Source organism: Macaca fascicularis, chromosome 2, assembly GCF_037993035.2.
Source record: "Macaca fascicularis isolate 582-1 chromosome 2, T2T-MFA8v1.1".
NCBI lineage: Eukaryota > Metazoa > Chordata > Mammalia > Primates > Cercopithecidae > Macaca > Macaca fascicularis.
This window is the reverse complement of record NC_088376.1, coordinates 160,722,109-160,739,062: the sequence shown is the minus strand read 5'-3', so window position 1 is coordinate 160,739,062 and position 16,954 is coordinate 160,722,109. Positions and strand designations below refer to the sequence as shown.

Genomic DNA, 16,954 nt, shown 5'->3' with positions numbered 1-16,954 from the left:
CCACCCACTTCCTCTTGATTGATCCACTTTACAGAGAGCTGATTGGTCCGTTTTGACAGAGTGCTGATTGGTACGTTTACAATCCTTGAGCTAGACACAGAGTCACAGAGTGCTAGTTAGCTAGATACAGAGTACCAATTGGTGCGTTTACAAACCTTGAGCTAGACACAGAGTGCTGATTGGTGCATTTATAATCCTTGAGCTAGACAGCGTCACAGAGCACTAGTCCTCCAAGTCTCCACTAGGTTAGCTAGATACAGAGTACCAATTGGTGTATTCACGAACCCTGAGCTAGAACCCTGTGCCGATTGCTGCACATACGATCCTCCGGCTAGATATAAAAGTTCTCCAAGTCCCCGTCCAGTTCAGGAGCCCAGCTGGCTTCACCCAGTGGATCCTGCATCAGGGCTGCAGGCGGAGCTGCCCGCCAGTCCCCAGCCACGCCTGCACTCTTCAGCCCTTGGGCTGTCGATGGGACCCGGCGCCACGGAGCAGGGGACGGCACACGTCCGGGAGGCTCAGCCCGCGCGGGAGCCCACCGCAGTGGGAGGAGCTCAGACACGGGGGGACTGCAGTTCCCGAGCCCTGCGTCGCCGGGAAACAGCCAAACCTGGCGAGAATTTGAGTGCAGCGCCGGCAGGCCGGCACTGCTGGGGGACCCGGCACAACCACTGCAGCTGCTGGCCCGGGTGCTAAGCCCCTTACTGCCCTGGGCCGGCGATGCCGGCCGGCCGCTCCGTGTGCGGGGCCCGCCGAGCCCGCGCCCGCCGGAACTCACACTGGCCCGCCAGCGCAGCGCGCAGGACCGGTTCCCGCCCGCGCAGCCCGGGTTCCCGCCGGCGCCTCTCCCTCCACACCTATCCCCAAGCAGAGGGAGGAGGCTCCGGCCTCAGCCAGCCCAGAGAGGGGCTCCCACGGTGCCGCGGCAGGCTGAAGGGCCCCTCAAGCACCGCCAAAGTGGACGCTGAGGCGGAGGAGGCGCTGAGAGTGAGGGTTGTTAGCACTTTGTCACCTATCAGTTTCATATACAATCAAGGAATCTACCAACCACAATGTCATAGGAAGAGGTAACTCAGAGGTAAGGCTCAGAAGTTTAAGAGAAAAATTTAAAGGACCTGTATGACCTGATGTGTGACAAGAACTGAGAAGCATAATTCATTCTAAAATTGTTTTTACCTAACGTCCAAAATAATAATGAAAACTTCCCAGAACTAAAGGACAAGAACTCCCAGCTTATAAAGGTCCATGGAATGCCCTTAAACAAAAAAAGACCCATACCTAGACATATCATCACGGAATTTCAAGGGTTAAAAATATCCTAAAAACTTGTAGAGACTGGGGGTCAGTAAGGGAAGATCACATACAAATGAAGAATCAGATTGGCTTTGGATTTCAACAGTAACCCTGGAAGAAAGAAAACAACAGAACTACGACTTGCAAACTTGAAGTAAAAGTTACCTTCAGCTCAGAATTTTATACCCAAATTATTGATCAAATGCGAAGTCAGAATAAAAATTTTTTTCAGTCATGTAAGATGTCAGAAAAGTTTTTGTTTTCCATGTATCCTTTCTCAGAAAGCTACTAAAAAACGTACTCCAAGGAAGTAAGTAAACCAAAAAAGAAAATACAGGAAACAGTAAACGGGAACCAGTACTAGAGAGGGCAAATAATTTTAAGGATGATGAAAAGAGAAGTCCCAGGAAAACAACTATGAAATAGGACTAGAAAGTAACTAGTCCTAATTGCATTAAGAGGTTCTAGGTTAGCTGTCTCACAAAATGAAGCAAACAACAACAAAAAATACTAACTTCTAGAAAAACAAAAATTTATCAAGAGAAGAAATGATATCATAGTACTCTACATGGGTCAGCTGTGAACATTTATATAGTTGTAATATTGTAAACACTAAATATTGGTTTAATAAACACCTGTAACTATATTTGGAGGATGGCAGAGTCAGTGTGTGCATGTGACAGGTGAGGTGAATATATATGTGAAACACTAAGGATCATCTTACTTAGAAGAAAGCCAATAATATCTATAATTGCTGTATCATGAAATAGCAGTAAAAGCAAGTCACTGTATTTGTAAATATGAAAGCAAACATAAGAAACAGGAGAAAGAAAATGGTAGCTTCTCAAGTGCAGAGGCTGAGACAAGGAACAGCTGCTTTTTCAGGTATTCTAATTTTAAATTTTTATTTTTTTAATGTTGACAAAACAAGGAACTTGAACAATCTCACGATGGTTATATTTTCAGTATTATTTCATGGTGTTAAACAAACTACATCTAGTTTGTTTTGCCAAAGAGACTGAACGGCTAAAACCAATCTTTAACGATCAATGTGAACACAGTACAAACAGCCCTACTTGAATCCCAACTTCACTACTTTGTGAAGTAAGGCAAGTTACCCAATCACCTTGCACACGTAATCACCACCTCAAAATGGTTTTGCAAGAACAATTAAGTGAAAGCAACTGATGCAGAACCCGACCCATCAACAGATAGTATTTTCGGCAGGTCTTTCTGTTCCTCAGCTGCAAACGCCTATTCTGACCCCAAGCTGCCTCGCTGCTCACAGACTATATAGGGACTCATGGACAACTCAGCACATATCCCTCCTCACACTAGAAAATCAATCATGATGAGTAAGCAGACTTATCTTTGTATATGAAGGGCAGCATTACTGTTGTTATATGAAGGAGATTATCCCCATTATCCACATTCTGGATTACTGCCTGCTTTCAAGAACTGTCCGAATTAGTCTACAGCACTTGGACAGAACCATTTTTTCATGTTCTGTTTTGTAGATTTGTAACATCTTAAAAAAAAAGAAAGAAACATACATTCCCATAGTCTTCATCCCTACTCTTCCAATGTTTCCAAAATTTCCAAAATTTTCTAATGCTGGCCCTATCTGGTCTCCAGTTGGCCTGAGGCCATCTCCTGCTTACCACAGCAAAAGAGAGAAATCAGCCCAAATCAGCTAATTAACTATTCACCACTTCCAATGTTTTCTTCCGTATTATGGCTAAATTCATAACACCATGCAAAGTACAAAGATACCTTAAAACAAAACAAGGCGTTATCTTTTATCACTAGGTCAGTCATCTTTACTTGCAAGACCAATCAAAGGTCTTAATTGATTTTATACACAGTATTCATACATCTAAAAACAATCTGGCAGACTTAAAAGCACAGACTTCATAAATCATTAAAACTCTATTTTATCATTAATTCAACAAACACTGCTAAAACACTGAAGATGAAAACAATAGGATATAATCCTATTCTCAAATGTAAAGGGAAAAGGACCATCGAGAGCAACAGAGAATAAAGAAAATAATCCAGGAAACAACTGACAGCAATTCCAGATTACGTATAAAATAATTTTTAACATAGTTGAGACTAAAGAAAATTATAAAAATTGAACACAGCTCTGAGCCTCCTGACAGTCAAAAGTATGGAGAAACAGGATGGCTTACAAAACAATCTAATAAAACCAGTCATCTGTTTAAAAAAAAAAAAGCTTAATACTGGGGTCTTAGGAAGAATTTGTCTCCAAGGTCTGTATTTTATAGGAACCAATAAATAAATTAGAAATTTCTTCATTAGATATAAATGAAGAAAATGTTTTTCATGGCCCCTTTTGGTATGTATCAGTTCTAGATAAGATGTATATTAAATCATAGTTCTGTGAAGAAACTTCTATGAGAACCACTTTATAAAGTAACATAATGCAGCTGGGCGCAGTGGCTCATGCCTGTAATCCTAGCACTTCAGAAGGCCGAGGAGGGCGGACCGCGTGAGCTCAGGCGTTCGAGACCAGCCTGGGCAAGACGGTGAAACCCCATCTATACTAAAATACAAAAAATTAGCCGGGTGTGGCCGTATGCGCCTGTAGTCCCAGCAGTCTCAGGCAGGAGAACTGCTTGAACCAAGGAGGCGGAGATTGCAGGGAGCCTGCAGGGAGCCCAGATCTCATCACTGCACTCCAGCCTGGGCAACAGAGCAAGTCCTCCACACCCCCCCCCAAAAAATAATAAAATAAAAAATAACATAATGCAAGAACAGTGATTTCAGGTGATACCTTTCCCATTTAGTTTATTCTAGGTTTTTATAAATGTATGTTTTGTTGCCCTACAGGACTGTAAATTCCTCAAGGCTTATGTTGTCTGCTTCCATTTCAACTGCCTTTACTATTTAGTAGAGTGCTTTACAGTTGCTACTCAACTATAACTGATAAAATGTTATGCAGTCAATATTTGTAATATTAGCTTTCCCCGCTACACTATAAATTCCATGAGAACAGTGACAGTGAGTTTTGATCGCGACTATATCCCTCCAAATCTAGAAGATCACTCTATAAGTATTCGCTGATTGAACGGATTAAATAAAGAAAACACAACGAAAAAGTATGAAAGGAGAGAAATAATTTAAATGGCAGTAACTTTGGGTTCTAAGGTTGTTCTCAATAAGAGCTAGAAGACCTCAGGTAAGTTACTTAACATTTGATTGTCAATGCTTTCATCTGTAAAATAGAAAAATTAACAGATATTTCAGATTTAAATGTTTTTAATATATATATAAAGCATTTAACACAATACCTGAAAAAGAACTCAATAAATGTTAATTCCTTTACTTTCTCTTACATCTCATCTATCCATAAAACAGTGCCTTCCAGGAATATATTATTTCAGTAAAAATACAACAGTAATCATTCTTACTTTCCTTTGAAAAATTAAATTTTCATCTCTTTAATCTTTAAAAAGGAGGGAAAAATAACTTGTGGACTGCTTTCAAAATATTACAAATGCAAAAGCTAGTTAAGAAAAAAACAGTGTCGAGAATGAGCCTTGTTGGTGGCACCCGCCTGTAGTTCCAGGTAATGGGGGGGATGCCTTGAGGCCAGGAGTTCCAGATCAGCCAGGGAAACAAAGCTAGACTCCATCTCTTAAGAAAAAAAAAACAGGAGGGGGGAAATCACCTTATCTACTAATAGAGATTTTTAAGCAACCGTTTATTTAAGAAAAAACGGTGAAATTCAAGTTAATATTACTTGAGAGTACCCGTTTCAGAAAAAAAAAATACTCTGCATTGCTGGGTGTGGTTGCCCGAGACTAGTCCCAGCTACTTGGGAGGCCAAGGCAGGAGGCCAGTTTGAGCTCAGGAGTTGGGAGTACAGCCTGGGCAATATAGCGAGACCCCATCTCTTTAAAACACAAAAATTCGGCAATCGTTTGTTCCGAGTTGAAACCTTAAAAACGAAATATTTTGAACGCTTTCACTTAAAAGTGGAACATGACCCAATCCCAAAAACATTACTTCATGACGACTCCCTTGACTCCAGTCATCCTTCAGTTTTATCCTCCAGTTGTGAGCTTAATCTGATACCTAGCTGTTTCCCTCGCATCGCCACTTTAACACGCGGTGTGCAGACCAAGTTCTGTCATTCCTGTAATTACCACACCCCCAATCAGCCGCTACAGGCCCCTGTTGTTATGACATCTGTAAACTGCAGCCGGTCGTCTCCACCTCCCCGCGCCCCCGCCCCGCTTCCCCTACCTCCCTCCGGGCCGCCGGCTCCGACCCGGGCTGTAACTTGTGAATTCCCAAGACGGTCCCTTCTTGCCAGGGTTAGAAATTTTACACGCCACCCCTGCTCCTTCCTGCCTCTGTCAGAGCGCTCTGCACGGCCCACCCCCGCCTCCCGCCCGCCGCCCAGCCACGGCGCAGGCTCCGCGCTCGCCTCCTCTCCGCCCGCTGCCTCGGCACTCCGCAGTCCCCGGCGCCGCTTACAGCCCTGCCGCCGCGCCACGCCGCCCCGCCCCGCCTCGACCGGCGTTCCCGATGGCGATCACACCAGGGCTCCCCACCCCCACCCTCTCCTCCGCCGGCCGCGCGGCCGTTAGGACAGCAGGGCCCGTGACGCACGGACGCGGGCCGAGCGTCCGGGCCCAGGCACCGCGGCTCGAGGCCCGGCCGGCGCCCGCCCTCGCCCCAGGGCCTCCCCCGAGTCCCTCCCGGACTGCCCGGATCTGCCGGCGGGAGGGGGAGGGGCCGAGGCCGCAAAGCCCCCGCACTCACCAGGCTCAAGGCAACCGATCCCGGTGCCACCGCTGAAGTGAGCCCTCGCTCGCCCGCCCGCCGTGCCGCTCCCCGCGCACAACCTCGAAGAGCTGGCCCGCGCCTCGGCGGTGCTCAGCAGGCCTCGCTCTCCGCCGCCGCGCACCTAGCAGCAAGACTCAGCTCTGCCGGCGTTCGCAGTGCGCCTGCGTGCGGGGGCCGGCCCGAGCGCCTACGCGCGCCCCTCCGGCGCTTGCCGCAGAGGCTGCCGGGAGACGTAGTCTTGTAACGCTCTCTCGCCGCACGTTCCTAGCGATTCTCGCCCAGCCTGCGAAGAGTCGGGGATCGGGGAGAGGAGAGGGTCTCGCTAAGAAGGAGGTTTGCAGACCATAACAAAGGTTGGAGAAAGTTATATGTGCAAACCTGTCTTTGCTAAGCTCTTCCAGGGCGGATCGATGTTCACCTCTGTATAGCTTCTAACAAAGTAGGTAACTAATACGCGTTGATGGAATGAATGATGGAATGATTGAAGACTGAGGGAGTATTACAAAATTAGTAGGTCAGCGCCTCGTGTCTAAAGGGCTCACGTGCAGCATGAATGCAAGAAGCTTCTGGACATTCCTTTTTTAGTTATGTCCCATCCCCTTTGCTTGATAATGTATGAGTAGTATCAAAAATAATTAAGTGCCGGGTGCAGTGGCTCACACCTGTAATCCCAGCACCTTGGGAGGCCTAGGCCGGTGGAATACTTGAGACCAGGAGTTTGAGACTAGCCTGGGCAACATCGCGAAACCCCGTCTCTACTAAAAATACAAAAATTAGCCGGGGGTGGTGACGGGCGCCTGAAGTTCCAGCTACTGGGGAGGCTGAGGTGGGAGAATCACCTGAGCCCGGAGTTGACGATGAGGCTGCAGTGAGCCGAGATCGCACCACTACACTCCAGCCTGGGCAACCGGAGTGAGACCCTGCCTCAATAATAATAATAATAATAATAATAATTAAGAAACTACATGAAACACAAATACTCGTTTTACTCTCAAGTGCTCTCAAACGAAAACTTGGAGCAAATGATTGTTAATGTTAAATTTGATGGAATTCTTTGGGGGAGCAAATGGAGTAGTGGCTTCAAAAGAAAAACTGAAGCCAGCCTAGCAGGGGTCACAGAATAGTAGATAGATTTAAAACATATGCCAAGAAGCAAGGTAAAAGAGATGAGGTAGATTAGTACATTTATAAATGTCCCAGGGAAGAGGAGAAGACAGAGGACCACTCTACCTGAATCCTAGGTTATGCAATGTTCATTTGTCCTGGACTTCACTCTGCTGCATCAGCATTCTCCCGCGATGTGTTTACTAAGATCAGAGTTGAGTTTGAGCAATGTGGCTGGGGAAAGGGAAGGTGTGTTCACCAGGAGAGACTTGAGGGCAAGTTTGCCTGACCCCAGCTAGACTGAAGACAGATCACCTTATTCCAATAAGGAGGTAAGATTGATTATTCAGAGCTGGTCTTCAGTCTTCGGGAAAGCTAATTTATTTCCAGTTCACCCTTAATCCTAGCTAGTCCTTGATGGTCCCATCCAAAAGTCTGGGCTATTTACTCGGGCCTCTTCTCTTTGATGGGCCTTCTAAGGCCCATGAGACAACCATAGGCTCTGCTCACTTTTTCAGCCACTGCTTTCAGAGTCAGCAATCACCTTAGCTTTGGAAAAATGATGACAAATATCAGGCTCACCTCTGGTGGCTTCCTTTTTCTTCCAGATCTTGCACTCACAAATTCTCACTTCCTTGGTAGCTCTTCAGTACATTAACGTTTTTATATTTTGTCCAGTTGTTCTCTGTAGTGGAAAGGTTGATTGAAAACAACAGTAGGCCATTGCTGGAAGTTGAAGTACTATGTATGTTACTTTTACAAAAGTGTTATCTTACAGTACATGATGTTTTATAAGCTAATGTCTCTCTGACAATATCATTTTATATTTTGAGAAATTTGAAATTATAGAACAGTATTTTTTGTTATCACAAACAATGCTGCTATGAACATTCTTGTACATCTCTACTGTGTATAGGGAAACTGCTAGATCCTAGGACATTGCATCTTTAACCTTACTGTATATATTAGATAGAAATCTAAGATGGCCCCTATAATCTCTGGTCCCTGGTGTTGCCTATATAATCTCCACCCCTTGAGTGTAGGTGGGACCTTTGACTTACTTCTAGCCAACAGAATATGGCAAAGATGATAGGATGTCACTTCCATGATTCCTTTTCATTATATAAGACTGTCTTTCCAAACTGGAGCTAGAGATTTGCTGCTGGCCTTGAAGAAGCAAGCTGTCATGTTGTGAACTGCCTATGGAGAAGACCACATGCCAGGGAACTGCAGATGGCTTCTAGAACTTGAGTGCAGCCTCGAGCTGACAACCAGTAAGAAGCCAGGGCCCTCAGTCATACAACTACAAGGAAATGAATTCTGCCAACACCCTGAGAGAGGTCAGCCTCCAGATGAGAAGACAGCCTGACTTACACCTTGATAGCAGTTTTGTGAGATCCCGAGCAAAGGAAACAGCTAAACTGTGCCTGGACTCCTGGTCCACAGAAACTGTGAGATAATAAATGTGTCTTCACATACTATATTTATGGTAATTTATTATACAATAGAAAACTAATACACTAGACATTGCTGGATTATTTCATAAAGTAATTGTACCCATTTGTACTCTATAAACGGTATATAAGATACTCTTCACTTGCTAACAGTTAGAAATGTCTGGCTTTTTACATTTTTGCCAATCTAACATATAAATTACTTGAACATAAAAACATGAAAAATAGATATTTACTTAGAATTGTGTATTCTGTTGTATTTCTTTTCTGTTGCATAAATGCAATTAAATAAAATAGCAGGCTGGGAACAGTGGCTCATGCCTGTAATCCCAGCACTTTTGGAGGCTGAGGCAGGAGGATCACTTGAACCCAGGAGTTCCAGACCAGCCTGGGCAACATAACAAGACCCCGTCTCAACACACAAAAAAATTAGTCAGCCATGGTAAGTCGCACCTGTAGTCCCAGCTATTCAGGAGGCTGAGGTGGGAGGATCACTTGACACCAGGAGTTTGAGCACACCACTGCACTTCAGTGTGGTGACAGAACAAGACGTTGTCTCTTTAAAAAAAAAAAAAAAAGCAACTAGTAGTAATAAATAGAGGGACTAACTGAGCAAATAATATCTGTGAGAAAAATACAACAAATTCATAAGATTTCTTTCTTTCCTCTAGTATACCAATTTAGCTCTATTGCATATTTGAATTTTGTAGGCTATATTATATTCTTGAGAAAAATAAGTGTAAGAATTTTTTAAAGAATGTATACAATAGAACTAATGAAACAGTTATTACCTATGGCCTCTTCGAGGATTATCAGACAGTTTCGGAGAACCAGCAGGTTTATTTCTGTTTTATCATAAACGTTCTCTCCATTCTCATCTTCAATGTATTTCCAAATTGAAACAGTCCATGCTGTTTTGTTCCACACTTAAAGATATTTTATGGCAAGCCAACATTTTAACATCTTTTCCGTGGCCAGCTTCAGTGATAGCCACCTTATAGGCACGTGTTTAAGCAATCTATCTCCTTCCATTTCTATAAAGTCAAAAATTTTATTAAGTGCTTCTGTACATTTTGAGGAAATTGAAATGACCAAAAACTTTCATTATCAAAGCCTCCATATCTCAGGTAAGCAAATCACAGCTCTCTTTTAGCATTGTTTAGCAGATGAGATCCTTTCATTTTATTTGGTAAGAAGTTACCAAGTTATTTTGACTGAATAGAATTCATCAAAATTATCATTTACATCAAAAGCAGATAAATGAGCCAAGTCTAGTTTGTGTTTGGCCAAGATATGATACTCTTCGTTTTATGTTTCTGTGATTTTGTGAAAATCTTAATAGACATCAAGATGACAATTTGAAACTCCAGTTTTCAAGTCAAGTCACCTAAGAGCTAGAGGGAACACATTTTTTTTTTCTTTTTTTTTTTTTTTTGAGACCGAGTCTTGCTCTGTCACTGAGGCTGGAGTGCAGTGGCATGATCTCAGCTTACTGCGCCTCCACCTCCCAGATTCAAGTGATTCTCCTGACTCAGCCTCCCGAGTAGCTGGGACTACAGGTGTGTACCACCACAACTGGCTGATTTTTTTCGTATTTTTAGTAGGAACAGGGTTTTGCTATGTTGGCCAGGCTGGTCTCAAACTCCTGGCCTCAAGTGATAGACTCGTTCGCCTTGGCCTCCCAAAGTGCTGGGATTACAGGCATGAGCCACCGCACCCGGCCCTCTTTTCTTTCTTATTATGTTGGACAGGAACTCTGATTGCTGATGAGTAGTAACAGGAAGCATTTATCGTCTCATTATTTCATGGGGAATCATTCTAATGTTTAATCATGAAATACTTGTTTTGGTAGCTATCCTTTAATGAATTGTCTATCAGGTGATTTTTTCTATATATTGAAATGAGTACAACCTTTAACATATTTATATGGTGAGTTACACTAATTGATTTTTGAAAGTTAAATTATCCTTGCATTTCTGAGGTAAACCCAAGTTGACTATGATTTACTTATTTACACAGAGCCAAATTATAATTGCTAATATTTTATTTAGAATTTGTACATCTACTTACATAATTTAATTCATCTATAATTTTTTTTATCTTATACTGTTTTCTATTTTTTGGTGTCAAGGTTATACTTGCCCTAAAAAAATTGTCGGGGAGTGTTCCCTCTATTTCTATTCTCTAGAAGATTTTATTTAAGATTAGAATAATCTGTTCTTTGAATATGTTGTAGAATTCACTAATAAAGTCAAAATCATCTTAGCCTGCTGTATTTACCTGTTTGCTTGGTAGGTAAATTTTTAAATGCCAATTCAATTTATTTAATAGATATTAGAAAATTCAGGATTTCTAGTTCTTCAATCAATTTCGGTAAATTATATTTTTCTAAGAAAGTCTATATTTTGTCCAAATTTTGAATTTATTAGCACAAAACTGTTTCTAGTTACTACTTTTAGATCTCTAGTGTGTCTTGGTTACATTCTTCCATTATTAACAATCTTTATTTGTACCTTTTCTTATATTTTCTTGATCAGTCTTACCAAAGGTTTGTCTGTGTCTTTAATCTTTACCAAAAAACAGCTATTCATTTTATTGTTCTCTGCACTGGATATTGTTTCTATTTCACTATTTTCTGTTTATATTTTCTTTCTTCAAGTTTGTTCTGATTTTCTTTTCTTACCTTAAGTTAGATGTCTGCCTAGCTCATTATTCCTTTATTTTTCTTAATATAACCTTTAAGCTTAGAAAGAATTTAAGCACTATTTTAGCTTTATGTCACAAGCTGTGGTAGTATTATTTTCATTATCATTCAGTTCTAAATATTTTCTATTTTGTTATGTTTTCATGACCCACGGGATATTATTTTGAAGATTATATCTAATTTCCAAACAGATTTATTTTAAGCTATTTTTAAAATTGAATTATATGTTAATTGCATAATGGATGATGGCCAGACAATATAGACCCACTGAGAATGTCTTTAAAACTGTTGAATTTAGTTATTTCTTGTCTAGGGTCTTTGGCAAAAAGTAAATAAATAAAAAGAAAATGGTTAAATTTGGAATATGGTCAATATACATAACTGCTCAGTGTATTTAAGAGTATTCAGCGTATTTAATGTATTCTCTCATTGTGTGAGGATTTCTATACATATAAATTAAATAAAAACTGTGTAACTCAATTCTATATTCTCACTAATTTTTTTTTTACTGGGTCATCTACAAGTTACTGAGAGAGCTGTTAAATCATTATGATAGTGGATTTGTCCACTTTGCCTATAATTCTGTCAGGTTTTGCTTTAAATAGTTTGAGTCTATGCTATTAAATGCATATGGGCTTAGTTTTATGTCTATTTCTGATGAATTAAACCTTTTGTTATTATCAGGTAGCTATTTTTATCCTTAATAATCCTTTTCAACTTAACATCTATTTTGCCTGATTTTATTTTATTTTATTTTATTTTTTGGAAACAGGACCTCAATTTGTTGCCCAGGCTGAAGTGGTGTGATTTCGGCTCACTGCAGCCTCCACCTCTTGGGCTCAAGTATTCCTCCTGCCTCAGCCTCCCAAGTGGCTGGGACTACAGGCACGTGTCACCATGCCTGGCTAATTTTTGTATTTTTTGTAGAGAGCAGGACTCACTATATTGCCCAGGCTGGTCTTGAACTCCTGGGCTCAAGTGATCCGCCCTCCTTGGCCTCCCAAAGTGCTAGGATTACAGGCGTGAGCCACTGCACCCCAGCCTATTTTGTCCAATTTTAATATAGCTGTACCAGCTTTCTTTTGGTTAGTGTTTGCTAATTACATTTTTTCCATTTTTTAATTTTTGATCTTGCTGTAGTTTAATGATTTTTGTTATGTCTCCTACAAACAATATGTAGTTTTTAAAAATACAATCTCTTAATCTGTGATTTACCTAGCAAGTTTAATCCAAATTACACATATTGTGATCACATATACATTTGGAATTATTTCTACCATTTCATGTTGTTTAATCTTTCTTTCTTTTTGCTTTATTTTTCCTCCTTCCCTACTTTCCCTGATATTTTCTTTCTTCTTCTTTTTTTTTTTTTTTTTTTTGGTTTCCTGAGTTGGGGTCTCTGTCACCCAGGCTGGAGTGAAGTAGTACAATCATGGCTCACTGCAGCCTCAAACTCATGGGTTCATGCAATCCTCCCGCCTTCATCTGCTGGGTAGCTGGGACTACAGCCACACACTACCACGCCCAGCCCTGACTTTTTAAATTCAATTTTTTTTGCCTACTATTTGGAAGTTACATGCTTTATTTCTCTTCTTTTAGTGGCTCTGTTAATTGTCAATGTGCTTAATAAACTTAATATCTCCAATCTCCTCTTGCAAGGACTTACTTATTTCTTTAGAGATGAAGTCTTGCCATGTTGTCCAGGCTGAAGTGCAGTGGCTATTCACAGGTGCAATTACAGCACACTACAGTCTTGAACTCCTGATCTCAGGGGATCCTCTTGCCACAGCCTCCAGAGTAGCTGGGACTACAAGTGCCTACCATAGCACCTGGCCCAGTGTGAGGACTATTAAACATTTTAACTGTAGTCACCACTCTACCATATTACATAGTTCATTTTCCAGTATTTTATTTCAGTCTTATTGCCAAAATTAGACATTTCTATATGTTGCTTTATAAAGACAATGGTCATCATGATGTGTCCATATTTACCATTTCTTTGCTCAAAATGCCTTCTTGCAGCTTAAAGTTTTCTTTGATTTCTCCCCTCATCCTGAAGTATTAATATATCCTTTAAATTTTAAGTTCTATAAGTGAGAGCCCATTGTTGGTAAACTCGGTTTTTGATGATCTGTGATACAGTATGGCTCTGTATTTGCACCCAAATCTCATGTTGAATTGTAATCCCCAATGCTGGGGGAGGGAAGGTGTGTAGTACCAGCCGCTTCACTCTCTCCCTCTCTCTCTCCTGCTGCTACGTGAAGATGTGCTTGCTTCCCCTTCACCCTTCCACCATGATTGTAAGTTGCCTGAGGCCTCCCTGGCCATGCCTCCTGTATAGCCCGTGGAACTGTGAGTCAATTAAACCTCTTTTCTTTATAAATTACCTAGTCTCAGGTAGTAATTATTTATAGCAGTGTGAGAATGGACTAACACAATCTGTTAGTGTCTTTATTCAAAAATTATGGCAAAATGAAAGTTCAGCTAATTGTAGAATTCTAGTCTAACAGTTAACTTCTCTCAGCCCTTTGGAAATATACTAACGTCTTCAGACTTTCATTGTTGCTATTGAAAAGTGTATTCATTTTTTTATGGCTGTCACAAATTACCATGACTTTACTGGATTGAAAGAGCACAAATTCATTGTTTCAAAGTTCTGCAGGTCAAAAGTCAGGAATGGATCTCACTGGGCTAAAATCAAGGTGTTGGTCAGCTGGCTTTATTCCTTTCTGAAGGTTCTTGAGTTTGTTTCCTTGCTCATGCAGGTGTTGGAAGAATTCAGTTACATGCAGGTAAAGGACTGAGGTATGTTTCCTCACTGGTTGTCAACTGGGAGCTACCCTTTACTCTTAGAAGCTCCTCTCTGATCCTTGCACATAGCCTCCTACATCTCAGGATCAAATTCTTCCCATGCTGCCATCTCTTTGACCCACCTAGTAAGCATTCTCTACTTTTAAAGACTTTCGTGATTAGATTGGGCCCACCTGTGTGGGAAGGACATTATTCTGCCAAACAAAGAAATGGGCTGTCAGTCTAACTGTCTTTCCTTTGTAGATGATTTGGCTGTTCTCTTCAGCTGCTTTTAAGATCTGGCTGTTTCTTTGTATGTATTTCTTCTTATTTACCCTTGTGAATACTGACTCTCTTCCATTCTCTTTTAAAATTCCTATTAAGCCCAAACTAGATCTTTCTTCACTCTTTCTCTCTTTCTTTTCTTAACAGGGTCTTGCTTTGTCACCCAGGCTGTAGTGCAGTTGCTCCATCATGACTCACTGCAGCCTCAAATGCTTGGACTCAAGCAATCCTTCAGGTAATTTGTGTGTGTGTGTGTGTCTATGTGTGTGTCTGTCTGTGTGTGTGTGTGTGTGTGTGTGTGTGTGTGTGTGTGTGTAGATGGGGGTCTCACTATGTTGCCCAGGCTGGTCTCAAACTCCTGGCCTCAAGTGATCCTCTCACTTTGGCCTCCCAAAGTGTTGGGATTACAGGAGTGAGCCACAGCACCTGGCCAGCGAGGTCTTTCATATCTATCCTCTCACTCTCAGCTCAGCTGTGCACCACAGGCCTCAAGCGTGTGTGGACACTTCAGCACCCATGTCCAAGCCTCATACATACAAATGATCATCCATTGGCTATTCTTGATGCAGACTCTGGTACAGCCCACACTCAGGAGGAGGGATGCAAGAAAGAGACCCGATCAAGCCCTGGAAGTAGACTCAGAGCTGTTAGGGCAGGAAATTTTGGGGCTCTGCTTTCCTAGTGGGTGATTTAGGAATGAAAAGTGCAGGGTCCAGATGAATCCAATCTCTTGGCCCTGTGGAGTCCTCACCTTGTGAGCATGGGCACAACCGGAGGAGGGCTAGAATGAGACCCTCTTAAGTAAGGAGCCTAAGGCAGGGGGCCTCTCAATCCAGGGGGAAAGGCAGATCCCCTGTTACTCAGATCCAAGGGCAATGCCATATGAGACAACAAGCACACTTCTTTCAACAGGGAGAATGCTAGTAAGGTAAGGCAAGGAAGAGGAGGAAGTGTTCTGTGCCAGGGGTTGAGGATGTGAGGTCAGGAAAGTTTGGAAGTACACAGAAATGTGGATTTAAAAGTAGGCAAGAGATGCATGGTGAAATTAGCTGGCCTCTACATTGCAAGTAGAACTCTGTAGTCAACTTTGGGCATAGTTACAGCAGATTCAGCCTTTATAAGGGCTATTCTCTCTACTTAAACAACTCTTCTGACTGCTCCTGATTTGCTACATCCCTTATGTTCTCAGCTTGAATTTCACTTGCTTTAGGCCTTGCCCCAAGTCCCTGATTAATCTATCCCTCTCCCTTTTAAATTTTTCCACAGAGTCTATACTTCTCTTTTTGTTATATCTAATCACACTTGTTAAGTTGTCCATGGTTGCCTTTTTGATTATTCAGGCTAAAAGGTTTGTGAAGACATTTGTCTTGTCCGACATCATATCCCAGGACCCACAAAGTGGCTGAAATGCATCTGGTGGTCAATATATATTTGGTGCATTGATAATATGTCCTCACGGTGTTTGAGTGGCATTACTTGATATAGCTGAATCCAAACAGAATATCAGCTTTTTTATGTCCTTCCACTTCAAATTGTTTCATTTTACACATAATTTTTCAGAGCCAGTGAATCAGACAAAGATGATTTATTTTCGTATCTAAAACACTTTATAATATTCTCTGGAAAATCTAAAATCATGCTGTTTTCCTAATATTTTTATACTGTCATCATTTTAGAAAATAAAAGGCCTGGGTTATATACTAGAAAAGTTTCTTCATTGTATGCAAAATATTTATCTCCTCTAGTAAAGGAGAATAAAGAAAAACTGCAAGAGGAAGGAAGGTCCTGAAAGTTTTTCATTTGGTATCTACCTACCCCAACCCCAAGACATAAAGACAGATAAAGGCACTAAGATGCTAGTATGTGGCTAGGCCTTTCAATAACCCAGTCAGTCCATACAGATAATCCATGGGATATATTCAAGCCACTCTCTGAGCCATCGATGGTCATTATTTGGTTAGTTCACCCAAGGTAAGGGCATACCAGCTGTTAAAACGATATAGAGATTAATCAACGGGGCTGCCACTTGTTAATCCCCTCCAGGGATGCTGTGCAAAGGGTCTCATTGGTCCTAATGAGTCATCTTGTGACTGTACATAATCCTGGGTGCATATCCACAAATACTGAGGTATAGCCTGCATACCACTAAAAATAACAAAGGTTTCAGGGCTGGAGACATTGTCAACCACACTGTCATGACCATATACAGCTCCAGGACTCAGTGGTGGGGGAACAATATTTAACGGATGTCCCTGGCAAAAGGAGCCTGTGAGTACTTCAGCCTCGAACACATAGATCAGCTTATCTGCAGCAGAGATTTTCTTGGCCTTCTCTGCCAGGTTTTTGAGGTTCTTGGTGAAGTATATGCCAGCTCCGTATTTTGGCTCTGATAAAGGAAAAAATAATAATAAAAAGATATTATAATCTGGTAAATGATATTGCCGATTTGGGTACTAATATCTATTCTCTCTCTAGTCTTCCAAATAATCACTTCCTCCTGGTTCTG

At 41.6% G+C, this 16,954-nt stretch overlaps 2 protein-coding genes across 13 annotated transcripts in view; both read right to left on the bottom strand.

Moving 5' to 3' along the window:
• KPNA1 (karyopherin subunit alpha 1) overlaps positions 1 to 6,253 on the bottom strand; it is a 92,936-nt gene extending 86,683 nt beyond the window's left edge. For both annotated transcript variants that reach the window (XM_074033320.1, XM_005547987.5), the window contains exon 1: positions 6,088 to 6,253. The gene's annotated coding sequence lies outside the window, so the exon portion shown is untranslated. The remainder of the gene's footprint in view (positions 1 to 6,087) is intronic.
• A 9,763-nt stretch (positions 6,254 to 16,016) lies between these two features.
• Positions 16,017 to 16,954, bottom strand: part of PARP9 (poly(ADP-ribose) polymerase family member 9) — a 37,378-nt gene continuing 36,440 nt past the window's right edge. For all 11 annotated transcript variants that reach the window (XR_012431642.1, XR_006696004.3, XM_074033309.1 and 8 more), the window contains one exon: positions 16,017 to 16,834. Coding sequence is in view for 5 of the 11 variants with exons in the window: in XM_005547977.4 (XP_005548034.3) it covers positions 16,455 to 16,834 (380 nt within the window). In the remaining 6 variants the exon portion in view is untranslated. The remainder of the gene's footprint in view (positions 16,835 to 16,954) is intronic.